General features: G+C 44.6%; 1 protein-coding gene across 8 annotated transcripts in view; it reads right to left on the bottom strand.

The window, feature by feature from the left end:
• The window catches only part of grin2bb (glutamate receptor, ionotropic, N-methyl D-aspartate 2B, genome duplicate b), a 100,567-nt gene that overhangs the window by 81,998 nt on the left and 6,111 nt on the right, over nt 1-12,458 (bottom strand). For all 8 annotated transcript variants that reach the window (XM_027283303.1, XM_027283305.1, XM_027283306.1 and 5 more), the window contains one exon: nt 11,428-12,159. In XM_027283303.1, coding sequence (XP_027139104.1) covers nt 11,428-11,436 — 9 coding nt within the window. In that variant the 5' untranslated portion in view covers nt 11,437-12,159. The remainder of the gene's footprint in view (nt 1-11,427; nt 12,160-12,458) is intronic.

Below are 12,458 nucleotides of genomic sequence, written 5' to 3'. Positions count from 1 at the left end.
GTGCTCGTGGCGAGGTGTCAGTCAAAGCCGTGTGACGTTGTTGTGTTCAGTCAGGTAATCAGACATCATGCGGCTGTAATGACTCTCCTGCAGGGGCGATGGAAACCAACACAAGTTTCTATTTACATCCTCCGTAATTATTCAATTCACTTCCACAAAGTCGACTGTCACTGCGAGCTCAGAGCACACCGGCTGACTGACTCTGCCGTCACCGAGGTATCATTTAAAAAAATACACTTTACTGCTGCTGAACACATTCAGAATAAATATTTTCACATTTGTAGACGCGTCTTTCTTATTCACTGATGTGTGTTTACCGCAGCAGGTCGACGAGAAATAAACCACAGCGCCGATGAACGAACGCGTCACCCACGGCAACACGCGTGGCTAATAGAGGTCTATGGGATGAACTATATCGGGCTTTGGCTGCACCGACAATACTTGGATCAGTTTGTTGTTGGTTCTTTTCATGAGATTTGTTGACAGTGAAACAAAAATAGTAACGGAGGCAGATTTATCCTTGAAGTCACGCTGATTGGTTCTGATTTAGAAACAGGGTGGGATGAGAGAAAAACACTGTTATAGAAGGAGCGTAGGCAAAGACAACAGGGGAATATATCATATGTGCCAACAGTGTGTGTTATGATAGCAACGTTGGAGCGTTTGAGTAATCCTCTAATACAGGTGGACCGGGGTCCAGGTCCAGATCTAGAGCCAGAACCGACACATCATTGAGTTTTATTCAGTTTTGGTGGATCCCGCCCCAGTGCTCGTTGCCTTCGTGCGTTGGAGTTGGTTCGGTTTAGGCATGAGGAGATTGGGCAAGAATGTCAGCCAATCACAGGCAGGGTAGGGCAGACAGTGATGGAGAGAAAAATATAAAAAGGAGAGAGGAGAAAAGAGGACAAATTGTGATAAACGGAGGAAGGTTGACATCGAAAACTAGCCGCTATCGATCCAATACCAAGTAAATACACGGCCAATACTGCCGATACCCATACTTTTACTTAGGGGAGAGCGATTTGTCATAATTATGAAGTGAATGCATCATCAGTATGTAAATATAGGAATACTAATGTTCAGGTTTGAGGTATATAACTTTATATAGTTCCAGTAAAATGATTCATTTAGATTTATTCCATCTGCCTGCATAATCTATATTTAATCAGTCTGCTAAACAACTGATGAACATCTCACACAACCAGAGTTATTGTGTAACTGAGTGCAGAGAGGAGAAACTGAAACTTAAGTCCTGATCTCATCATGCAAGTTATAACAGAGGTGTTGGCTTATAATCCCCAAACTTGAGACCTCTGTTAAAATGAAGTTTGTCCCGTGAGAACGATGAATATGACGGTGACACTCTCTGTTCGTTTCTATTCAAGAAATGAGACAGTGGGTTTATGTGTGGTAACTGCAAAGACAATAAGAAAAGTACAAAAACAAATGTTTAACATCTGAAATAGTAATGAATAAAAACAATACGATATGAAATAAACAAGTATGAATAATGACACATGTGATGATGAAGTGAGATAAAACACTGAAACACCACACGTGATAAAATTAACAAACTAAATACAGGACTCACACAGAATATGAAAAGGAAAAGTACACAGTTAAAAAATATGAAAGGGAGTGGTAAATCCAACTGAACTCCAATGAAAAGGAGCCAGCAGGCTCCCGCAACCGAAAGAAAGAAAAAGGAACCTGCAAAAGGTCTCTTCAATTAAGGCGCTTAATTGCCGAACTGTCATTGGTCCAGGCGGTCATGGGGAGCGTGCACGCTGAACGGTGCATGGTCTAGGTAAGTTTCTTTCTGAACACAAGTATTGATCAATACCGATAAACGTTGGTTTAAGAAATCCGGAAGATTGCAGCCAAGTCAGCCAATAACTTGTTTTTGTTATTATTATTATTATGAAAGTATTTTTTATTTATAATTCTGAGTTGAACTGACTTTTCTCATTTATTTGATTTATTATTTATTATTGTACGTAGCTCGTGAGTCCAGAGCTGCACTGAAAATAAATATTGTTGACTGATTATAACTTTCTCTGTTTGTGCAGACGACAATTCTGCTTCAATGTATATGAAGTAACTGTTACGTATAACTAAATTATAACGCAGCTTAAACATAAAGATGCTGCGGGACCTGAACGTGTTCGTGTTCACTATTCCTGAACTCGAATCGAATCGCGTGTCACCTCGCGTCGTCTTCTAGGACTCTCCGAGAGTCTTCGGTGTTTCATTAAGCGCACTTTACTCTGGTCAAGAATCCTCTCTCTGCTAATTGCACTTATAACGAGACAGATCTCGACTGTCGCGTTGAGGCTCTTTAAATAACACAACAGACATCAGCACAGGCAAATAAACTGACCCACATAGAGACCACACACACACACACACACACACTTAGCGGCACTGAGAGGTTGAAGCAGGAGCCATCTATTCCCTGAAGTCTTCATTACCTCATTGAAGCCATTTATTCCACAGAGGTTACATTCGCCTGCTCTGGACTTAATTTAGCAGAGAAAGTGACGTCTCCCTGTTTGCGTGGAGGCGAGGAGGTCTTCACAGCCTCAGAAGCTTCGACATGATTTCATAGCCGAGCGATGGCGTGCCTCTACAGTGTGTACAGGGTGTCACACGCCAGCTGGTTTCTTTTCTAAAGGGTGTTATAACTCAGTCCAGTGCAACATGTTACCTCTTTTTATTTGAGGCAGCACAGTCTATAAAGAGCCGGCCGCTCGCTCCCTTTCAGCCTCCAGTCTGTAATGTGTTTCTTTCACCGGCCTTTCTGCACAGCTGAGACGCCACGCCGCCGTTTTCTACAAGCCAATTTTCTCTCTGCTGCTTCACTGGTGGAAAAACTCAGAGTCTCTCTCTCTCTATCTGTCTCTCTCTCTCTCTGTCTCTCTAGAGAGGTTTTCACAGCGAGCCTATGGCGCCAAAGACTCAAGAGACTCCTAATGAAAAAGACCGACAATCCATTAAGTCTGTTTTATAATTCCTCTTAATTACCCGAGGCCTCGCACAGGCTGGAGACCTTTGCAGCCTCCCCACGAGGCGTCCTCGCACCTCTGCCGGCACCTGTGGATGCACTGCCTGCAGGCGAGCCCTCTGCGCCCGGCTGTGGATTTATTCAAGTGTTACAGACTGATGATAAATATTAAAGAAAGCACATTCCCGATGAGTCTTAGAGCAAGTTTAAACGATTCAAATGACATTTCAGTCACCACAAACCCCTCGGGGGCACGTCGTACGCGTTGGGCTTTAAATGTGCTTCATCTGTTTTCTTTGGAGTTTTTGTGTCCGAGTGTTCATGCACGCATAAATATCACATCTTTGATGACACCAAACAAAGTGTCCAACAGAAATATGTAGAAATCACAGAACCATGCAGAACCAAGATGTTACTGTCAGAGCTGTTTCAGTGATTTTATTGTGTGATCATGAATCGATATCGGCACGGTAAGACGGTTGTGTTGCAGGTTTCACAGGTGGACATTCATCTACAGGTGCATCCAGGAAACATAAATACTTCCCGACAGGTAAGGTACTAACAGACAAAGGAGACAAAGATAATCTTCATAACTTGTTATGTTGACCCGTCATATTTCTACAGCAGCCCAAAACAGACAAACTAGACTCGCTGTGCATTTTGCATCCTTAGTTTCCTTCATGCTTGGAACAGGAGGGTGAGGCGAGGGGGATGCAATCGGCAACGACACCGCAAAGATGCCACTAATGTTTTATCTGTGACGACGACGTTAACCTGAGCTATGAAACACAAACAGACCCGGGATAGACGTGTAAACTTCATGTTTGTGTGTCTGAAAATGTAGCTGTGTGCTCCCTGATTGGCTCCAGCTGACGAGGCTGCGTCGATGCACGAAGACTCGGACTGACTTCAGCATCTCAGCAGATCTTCAGGTTTTGATTTCCTGATGCTGCTTTAAGTTGTCGTGGTTCGTGTTCGGCACTGAGCTGAAGATCTTCATCAGTATTTGTGCATCACTGTGTGACAACATAAAACTACAGCATGTATCATTATGTACAGAAAACACGGTGACCCGGTTCAAGTGTCCTGGCTTTAACTCTCCGTCACTTTCCTTCTTGGAGAACCTGGTTTGCTCTCCTGTCTCATGAGGAACCATTATGTTCTTCATAGCTGTTTAAAAAGGTGTGACGAGTAATGTGTCTGGCTGAGCATTAATTATTAATAATTACCACACCTTTCTATTTTTGTTCCACTTTACCGACCCGTTCTGTGCACAGCTCGGCTACGGCATGACTGAGCTTGAACTTTGGACCTGGTGCTGATTTCTGTGTTCTGTCTTCATGTAAAGAAAACTGAGCATTCATTGTTCATCTGGCCTGGACCGACGTCTTTACACAGCAGCTGCTCCGCTGACCATCTAATTAATTATCGTCACAGGATTATATGAGCGGTGAATCATGGCCTGATTTTTAAATTTAAGTGGATCTGCTGATTCTCCTCCAACAGCCTCGACTTAGATTTAAAAATAAGTCTGAAGATTCGTCACTGATAACCTGAGACACTGATTACATCCTCGACATGAAACTCTTCAGAGGTCGGCATAATTATTGAGCTCAGCTAATAATAATTCTCGAGCTCCGTGAGTGAAAATACATCCCTGAAACATTCAGAGGAGAGAAATATACCCGTCAATCAAAACTCATCATCCATCGATTTTCTATAACTGCTTCTTTATCAGGGTCACGGAGCCAATCCCAGCTGACGTTGGGCGAGAGGCGGGGTACGCCATGGACGTTATTATGATTAGTTACAGTAACTTATTGCTGTTGTTTGTAGTTCTTGTTGTGGTGTAAAGGTGGGATTTAGTGAATGTCATGATGGACCGTTTGCAGTTATTGTGAATTAAACAATGTTATTTTCACTTAATTATGTAATTCTGCACATATGTCTAACTTAAAGTCTGTGTTAAGCAAGAAGAAAGTGTTATTAACCACCCAGCCAAATTTGAATGATTAAAAATATCGACAACTTTAAGAAATCAGGTGTCACAATCAGGTAAAAATGAATTCCCAGCTCCAGGACTGTGGGAGCGTGTCCTCTGAATGTGCTGAAGAGTTCAGAAAATGACATGACTGACTTTAAAAACACTCTGAGCTGAGATGAATTCAAAATTTGAATGATTAAAAATATCGACAACTTTATGAAATCAGGTGTCAAAATCATCCGCCCACAAAAATCCTGAAAACTGTTTGAACCTCTAACTCCATATTTCAGTGACATATGGTTCAAAGTCTTCTCACGTGTTTTCAGCAACATATTTAATGCGTTTAGAACAAAATTACCTTTACATTGACTTTAATATTTAATATTTTCTGTTTTATTCGCATCAGTTAGAATTTAACGAATACGAAGAACTACAAAAACATTATGCAGCCTCCTCTGCCAGTGATATATCGTTCAAGTCTTTTCACGTGTTTTCAGCAACTATTTTCCAACAAATTTAATGTATTTGGAAAGAATTATCCAGAAACTTTCTGGAAACCTTCCATGGAAAGTTTTTGAAATATTCCAAATCAGAACCTCCATGGAAATTAATAGAAATTAACGGTATATTGGGAATAACTTAATCAAACTCTATCACATCCAAACACAAATATAAACATCTGTTTGTAAGTAGAACTTAAAGTTTGAATTATTTTATTGAACAATATTCTGTAGTCCACCAGCTCACATGTGTCTTCAACAGTCTCTGTGTGCTCTGGGCTCTAACGTGTGGTCCAGGTACAGAAATCACCTGTGCAGGTAGGGGGCGTGGCCTCAGTAGCCCTGCAGTAAGCAGTGTGCTATGTGCATGTGACTGAGGAACAGCAGATATTCAAGTGGACCTGCATGAAATCTGGTCAAGATGATGCTAAAATATATTTAAGTTCACTGTTAAAGGTCGACTTTCGATTTTGTAAATTCCCGGTTTATTCCTGTTAATTCCCATGGAAAACTTGAAACTTTTGCAACCCTGGTTAAACGTACTCCTGTGTGTATTAACCACAACAGCAGACGATATGTTTGACTGTGATTAAATAAGTTGAGACAAAAACAAAAATATTTAATTTACAAAGATGTCGAAACAGAACAACGAGCAACGATCTGCTTAGAGAACGATCCAAATTAATTTTCTAATCGTCTCAGCTCTTCGTCCGACATGAACCTGGAACATTTATTTCAGGATCTAATCACAGAGACCTGATTCAACACAAATAAATCAGAGTGATGTAAGCCGACACACTCTCCTCCACTTAGACCTAAATGTGTCAGCAGAGCCCCGGACACATGTCCTCCTCCTCTGCCTTCACCTTCCAATTCACCCCCCTGAGAGCTTCGCTCTACCTTTCGGCCTCGCCACTGATCACCCGCTTAGGGTGGAAAAATAAATAAATAAATAAAGTGCAGCTTCCCTGCAGAGCTTGTGTTGATGCTTCATGTTTGAGTCTGTGTGTGCAGATGTCGACTCTCCAAACCGGAGTCTCGAGTCACCGCTAATGAATTGACAAGTTGCCCCCACAGAAGGTCAAACGCAGACGATTCACTGACACCTGGAGCAGGTTAACAGTCAGTGGAGCTGTCAGCGCCGCTAAAAGGTTGTGAAACAACAAAAACAGAGCGAGCACAGAAACTACCTGGACTTCCAACAGGTTGTTCGACGGGTTACACAAACGAATTAACGAGATCTGAACCGGTCAGGATCTCTCGTCCTGATTGAATCAAACATTTTGTGTTTCTCCGTCTTTGAAAACATAATTATCGTCTCATCATCTCCTCTTAGTGAAGCTGTGACACGATTTCCTCCACGAGTCCTGACGTCTGTTTCTCGAGCGCCTCCTTTGAGGACGGCGTCATCAAATATTACTCAGTTCAATCGTTCAGCTCTCAAACCCTCCGTCGGCTGCTCTCATCTCCACAACACACCTCGACCCGTTTCTCAGCTCGTGGATCTCGTGTTTTTGTTCTGTCACTCTCTTCCATCCGTCGGAGACACGATATGAAAAATAGATATTCTCTGACTCTCCTGACGAGCGTCACAAAGCCTGCCTTTGGCGTGACATGAAAAGTGACAGTTTCTAATAAATCTGTGCACGTGTCGTTCTGATCATGTTATTACTGAACATGCACGGGGTGACAGACGGGTCTCGAATGACGTAGCTTCGGTTCACGATGCGTTGGGTTTAAGCAGAGCCTGCACGCACACGCATCAGTGAAAACCTGTCGACACACCGACAACAAGCAAGTTTGGGTAGAGGCGGCATCGCAGCGTCGGGCCCCTTCTCTCTATTCTTAGCTCTGCCTCCTCTCACAGTCACACATGACTACAGACGAGGAGAGGTAACACAAACGAGACGGTACTTACACTGCAGTTTATGAAACGCCGTCTGTCTGTCTGGACGACCAGTTCAACATAATTCAGAGTGTGCTACATAAACAGAAACGTACTGCCCATCCTCCATCTGACACGACACGACAACAAACCATCCAAAATATGGACGATGTCGCCGTTTACTGACTGAAAAACAGTTTAACATCAGACTCTTGGTTGCAACCACTGACAGTATAAAGGATGGAGGCGTATGCTTGACGTCACACACAGGAGGCCATGTCGGTTCTCAAACAAGCCATCTGTAACCTGTCAATCAAAGCGTCCACGCTCTTAACCCTGCATAACTTTAAGCCTTAATATAATGTGAACAGGTGAGTTGTATATAAATTCACCCTCAGTACAGTTGTCATGAACGGGGAAATTAGCTACAGAGACCAAAACTGTTTTTTGTACCAGGCTGTAAACATGTTTATTTCTGCTGTGAAGTTGGACATTTGGACATGGGGACTTATGGAGACTGACTCACTTCTGGAGCCTGCCTCAGGTGGACGTTAGAGGAACTGCAGTTTGTGGCTTCACTCCACAGCCTGGGTCTTAATCCAGTTCAGATTGTGTTATTTCAGAGGCGACACTTCATCTTTCACTAAATTTGCTGCAGATGTAACAAAGTGTTTTAAACCTCTGAGGATTTTCTTTTATTGGTTGCAAAGGTCACCTCCACGCTGGCTTCTTCCTGTGTTTCCAAAGCCCCTCTGGACACCGAGGTGTGTGTGAGTGAGACAGCTGCTGATTTGCTGCTGCGATATGTTTTCGGCGTGTTCAGCTTTGGAGAGATGTCGAACATGAAGACGACCCGAGGAATCCTCCGAATCACACGCAAACACCGGGCACGGTTTACGATGGGGAAACATGTCGGCTGGATGTGGAAGTGTTAGTTAACGAGGGCCTGTTTGAATTATTGATGATGCTGTAGCTGTGACAGTAAGCAGAAATGTCAAACATGGTCACCTGCTCTGAACATGTTTATTTCTGACGTCTAACATGGGGACTTATGGAGACTGACTCACTCCTCAAGTGGACGTTTGAGGAACTGCGCCACCGTTCATTCAGACTAATTAATTAGAATCCGGTCAGTTTTCAAAATAAAACACCCTGTGCAGAAAAAACAGACAAAACCAATGAAAGATGAGCAAATCTGAACAAGTTAAAGTCTAGAGGGCAACAGACCAAAACAGAGGCCACAGTTTCGCTCTTGGAGGCTGTAGTTTGTGATGCTGTTGAACTGACAGGCAGCTCAGTTTGTCGGGATTTGGCTCAGGAACCAGAGGGTGACCTGAACTCGTAGCTAACAACATCCCTAACCCTGCAGATGCTTCTGTAAAGATGCACCGTGAAGGAAGGTGCTCCTGAATCTGGACACGTCATGAGTATAAAAGAAAAGGTCACATGAGCGACCTCGTGCCCTTCGCCTCGAGCCTTTAGACTGCGTCAGCTTCGGCTCAGTGGATCAGATTTTCTTTATTGTGCTGAGAAAATCTGAGAATGTATGTATGACAGATATTTCTGAGGCGTTGTGTAACTGCTGTCCTCGCTCTCTCTCTCTCTGAGTGAGCAGTAAACACCAGGCTGCTCGGCACCTGCAATCCTTCAACGACTCAATCAACATTTGTAAAGCTGCTCACACGAGGCTCGCATCCAAAACTGACTCAGCCGGCTGTCAACATCTCCAAAAAAACACCCAGATATTCATGACACTTCACTCTGTTCACGGTCCGCTGATCAAAACAAGAGACCGTGCCGCCCGCCTGACAAGAGCTCGGATCCGGTAATCCCCTCTCCACCCAACCCCGCTCTCTCCGAAGACATGCAGCATCACGACGCCGCGACAACACGCCCATCCTCTCCCAGGCCTTGTTGCTTACGCACCGAGAGCTACATCTGTCTACAGAGCTGCCTCCTTCATCCACTGTCAGTGAATCTCCCTCTGGATTTACCGCCTGGATCTGTCTGCCACGCCTTAACCCATCGCTCGCCCTCTCGTGTAAGATCTGCCCTAGAAACACAGTTCACATGCGGCCATTTGCAGCCTGCAGGCAGCCAGTGCCCGACTGTTGAAGGAGGAGATGAAGTTTTGATTGAAATGAGGCGTGTGTGTGTGTGTGTGTGTGTGTGTGTGTGTGTGTGTGTGCAGCAGAGCTGATACAGTAGGCCTGTTGTGTTGTGAGAGGGAGGGACACAACCAGCTGTCACACACCTCCTCCTCCAAGTCACGCTTCAACATCATAATTAGATAGTTACATCAGATGGTGAGTCAGGGAATGCAAATGTGGGAACGCTTAAGATTCCTGAGCATTAACTAGTCTCAAAACCCAAAAGCTTCACAGCCAAGAATCTAATCCGCGATGCCACCAAGAGACGGAGGATCCTGGACCGGCTCCACTGGCAGCCGGACGCAGGATTTTTCCAAACAGTTTCAGCTCGTCTGAAAGTTCCACGCTCGTGTTAACTCTCCATCAGTCGAGCTCCTGAGCGGCAGCAGTAAAAGCTTCGCCGGCTTTGTACGGTTACTGTTGTCTAGACCTGTTTTCCCTTGTGAAGCAGCACAGCTCTGCGTTCTGATGGGCTCATTGAAGCCGCTGCCTCGTTATCTCCACGCTGGAGCTCAGAAGAAGACACAGTTTGTCTTTTGCACGGCAAACGTTTCTCCCTCTTCCTCTCGTCCTTCCCCCGCAGGCTTCCACACGTTTAACGACGATGACGTGTGCACATTTATTAATCAACTTAACGAGCGTTTTACTTTCACCCCAGTTCAACCGCAGGAGTTCATTTCATGTAAAATATCAGCGGAGGCGGAAACACGTCTGCAGATGTTTCACGCCGGAAAACACGATATTCTGTAATTTGTGCTGACACATCTGGATCACTGGGCTGTACGATGTCGATGTCGGTGACGGCGACTCGAGAGTCGCAGATAGATCATTTTATCGTCATTAACAGTTTGGACTGCAGCAGAAATCATCCAAACACAGATGAGACGCAGAGCGTTGATGATGTTAGAGAAGATAAAATACAATTACAAGATTTAAAATGTTGCAAAACAAACTTATGTGTTCCAGTATTCCAGATATTTGTTGAGTTTAGAGGAAACAGGAACACTCAAACGTAGAATCATTTTTATGGATGGTGGGTCACCGCAGCGACACGCTGCTGTTCAAAGTCAATGTTTCAAATCCCGCCGGATCCCCCGTGGTCCGGTTCAGGAGCGTCCCAAAAGCGGGCCTGCACTCGGCTCCATGTAGAATTCAACGCGACGCCGCGAGCAGCCCGCGTCAGTTTATCACAGAGAACCTCGAGCTGACAGGAAGCCAGACACAGAAACAGAGAATCCAGTGGATTTTCAAAATAAAACAACCCGTGCAAACAAACCAGGGAAATGACCAAACCTGAGCAGGTAAACAAAGTCTGGAGGGATAAACGCTTCTGAAGCGGAGAGAAGCTATGCATTCTGGGTATACACACAGCTCACGGAAAGTTCAGGTTATTCAACTTTCAGGAGAAATTTATGGAAAATGTAAAAAGTTCCTGCTACAGTGATAAATCGTGAAAGTAGGACTTTTAATTAGAATTACAGTCGTGTGTACACCACAACCAAACATGTCAACGTCTCAGTAACTTGTCATGTGACCTGGACCGTCGATCACAGCTCGACTAAACATCTCACGCTGTTCACAAGTCGACTTACTCCGACCTGCTGATGACGCTTAGTGACACTCGACAACTGTCATTGAAGCAGAACGTTTAGTTCTTTGTGAGTAGTGTGTGTTGTGTGTTCTGCATGCACGATTTGAATGTTTTCTACATGGAGAAATGTTCTGCCTCTTCAGTTTAAGTTACTTTGGTTGGTGAGACACAACAAGTAGATTGAAAGCCTCACTTTGTTTTTCTGAGATTTATAGATCCGATTAATCAATCAAACAGTCAATAGATTCATCAGTAATGGAAATAACACACACAAACACACAAACACACAAACACTCTGGACTCTGTGGCCTACCTTGAACATTGCCAGCCCGGATCTCCTCTCTGCTCTTCAGAACTGGCATGATGGAGTGATCTGGGATTCGACTCCTCCTCTCATAGCCTCGGATGAAGGGATGGTAGACAGATGAAGTCTGAAGACTGAGGTGGTGGTGGGCAGGGGGGGAGGTTGGGTTCTTCGTTGGGTTGGATGAGGGCGGAGGGCGGGACGTTTAAGGTGGAACAATATGTACAGAATGTACAATAATTAGCTTTAAATCATTTAATTAGTGCAAACTTGAAGAGTGTGTTCTGAGCAGGGCGGCGTCTCGCTTTTTCAAACTGTGATTTTACACATTAAACCTGCAGAAAGCTGCAGATCCGACCTGGACTCAATGTTTTCTGGAAAAGTTGAGCAACTCAAACTGTCGGCGTGAACTCATGGAAAGAAAAGTAAAAAGGTGAGAAGATGGCGAGCGATGAAGACGCTCTCTCATCCGATTCTCGTTCCCCTTCCTCCAACGCCGGCGCTGCAGCTCGCAGAGGTCTCCTCCCACAAGTCTGCAAGTGTGTGAACACAGTTGCCGTGGAGATGAGAAGATGAGCAGCAGCAGTGTGTGTTTGTGTGTGTGTGTGTGTGTACTCCTCTTCCTCCTCCTCCTTTTCTTCTTCTTCTTCCTCCCCTTCCTTCTTCTTTGGCTTTCTTTCACCTCCTTGCCTTCTCTCGCTTTAGCCAGTCATGATCGTCGGTTTGCGGCCCGCTCTCAGTCTGAAGAGGGAAGAAGAAGAAGAAGAAGAGGAGGACGGAGTCAGACGGCAGAGTATGGCTGTGGATGGATGTTGTTGTTGGGTGAAGGCTGAATGTGTACGCAAGTCAACTGCCTCTGAGGTCGAGGCTTAACTCAGTCTACATGCCCCCTTTCACTGCAATCTCAACGTGTTGTTGTTGTTGCCTGGTAATATCACTGTGAGCTTCTGTTTCTATCCTCAAACTACGAACGCTGCCCCAGAGACGCGATGCGTTATACTCTTCAATATCTCTGGATGCATCTGAGCACGTGCTGCAGC

Source organism: Larimichthys crocea, chromosome X (assembly GCF_000972845.2).
Source record: "Larimichthys crocea isolate SSNF chromosome X, L_crocea_2.0, whole genome shotgun sequence".
Taxonomy (NCBI): domain Eukaryota; kingdom Metazoa; phylum Chordata; class Actinopteri; family Sciaenidae; genus Larimichthys; species Larimichthys crocea.
Note: the sequence above shows the minus strand (reverse complement) of the source record. Positions and strands in the feature narration are given on the sequence as shown.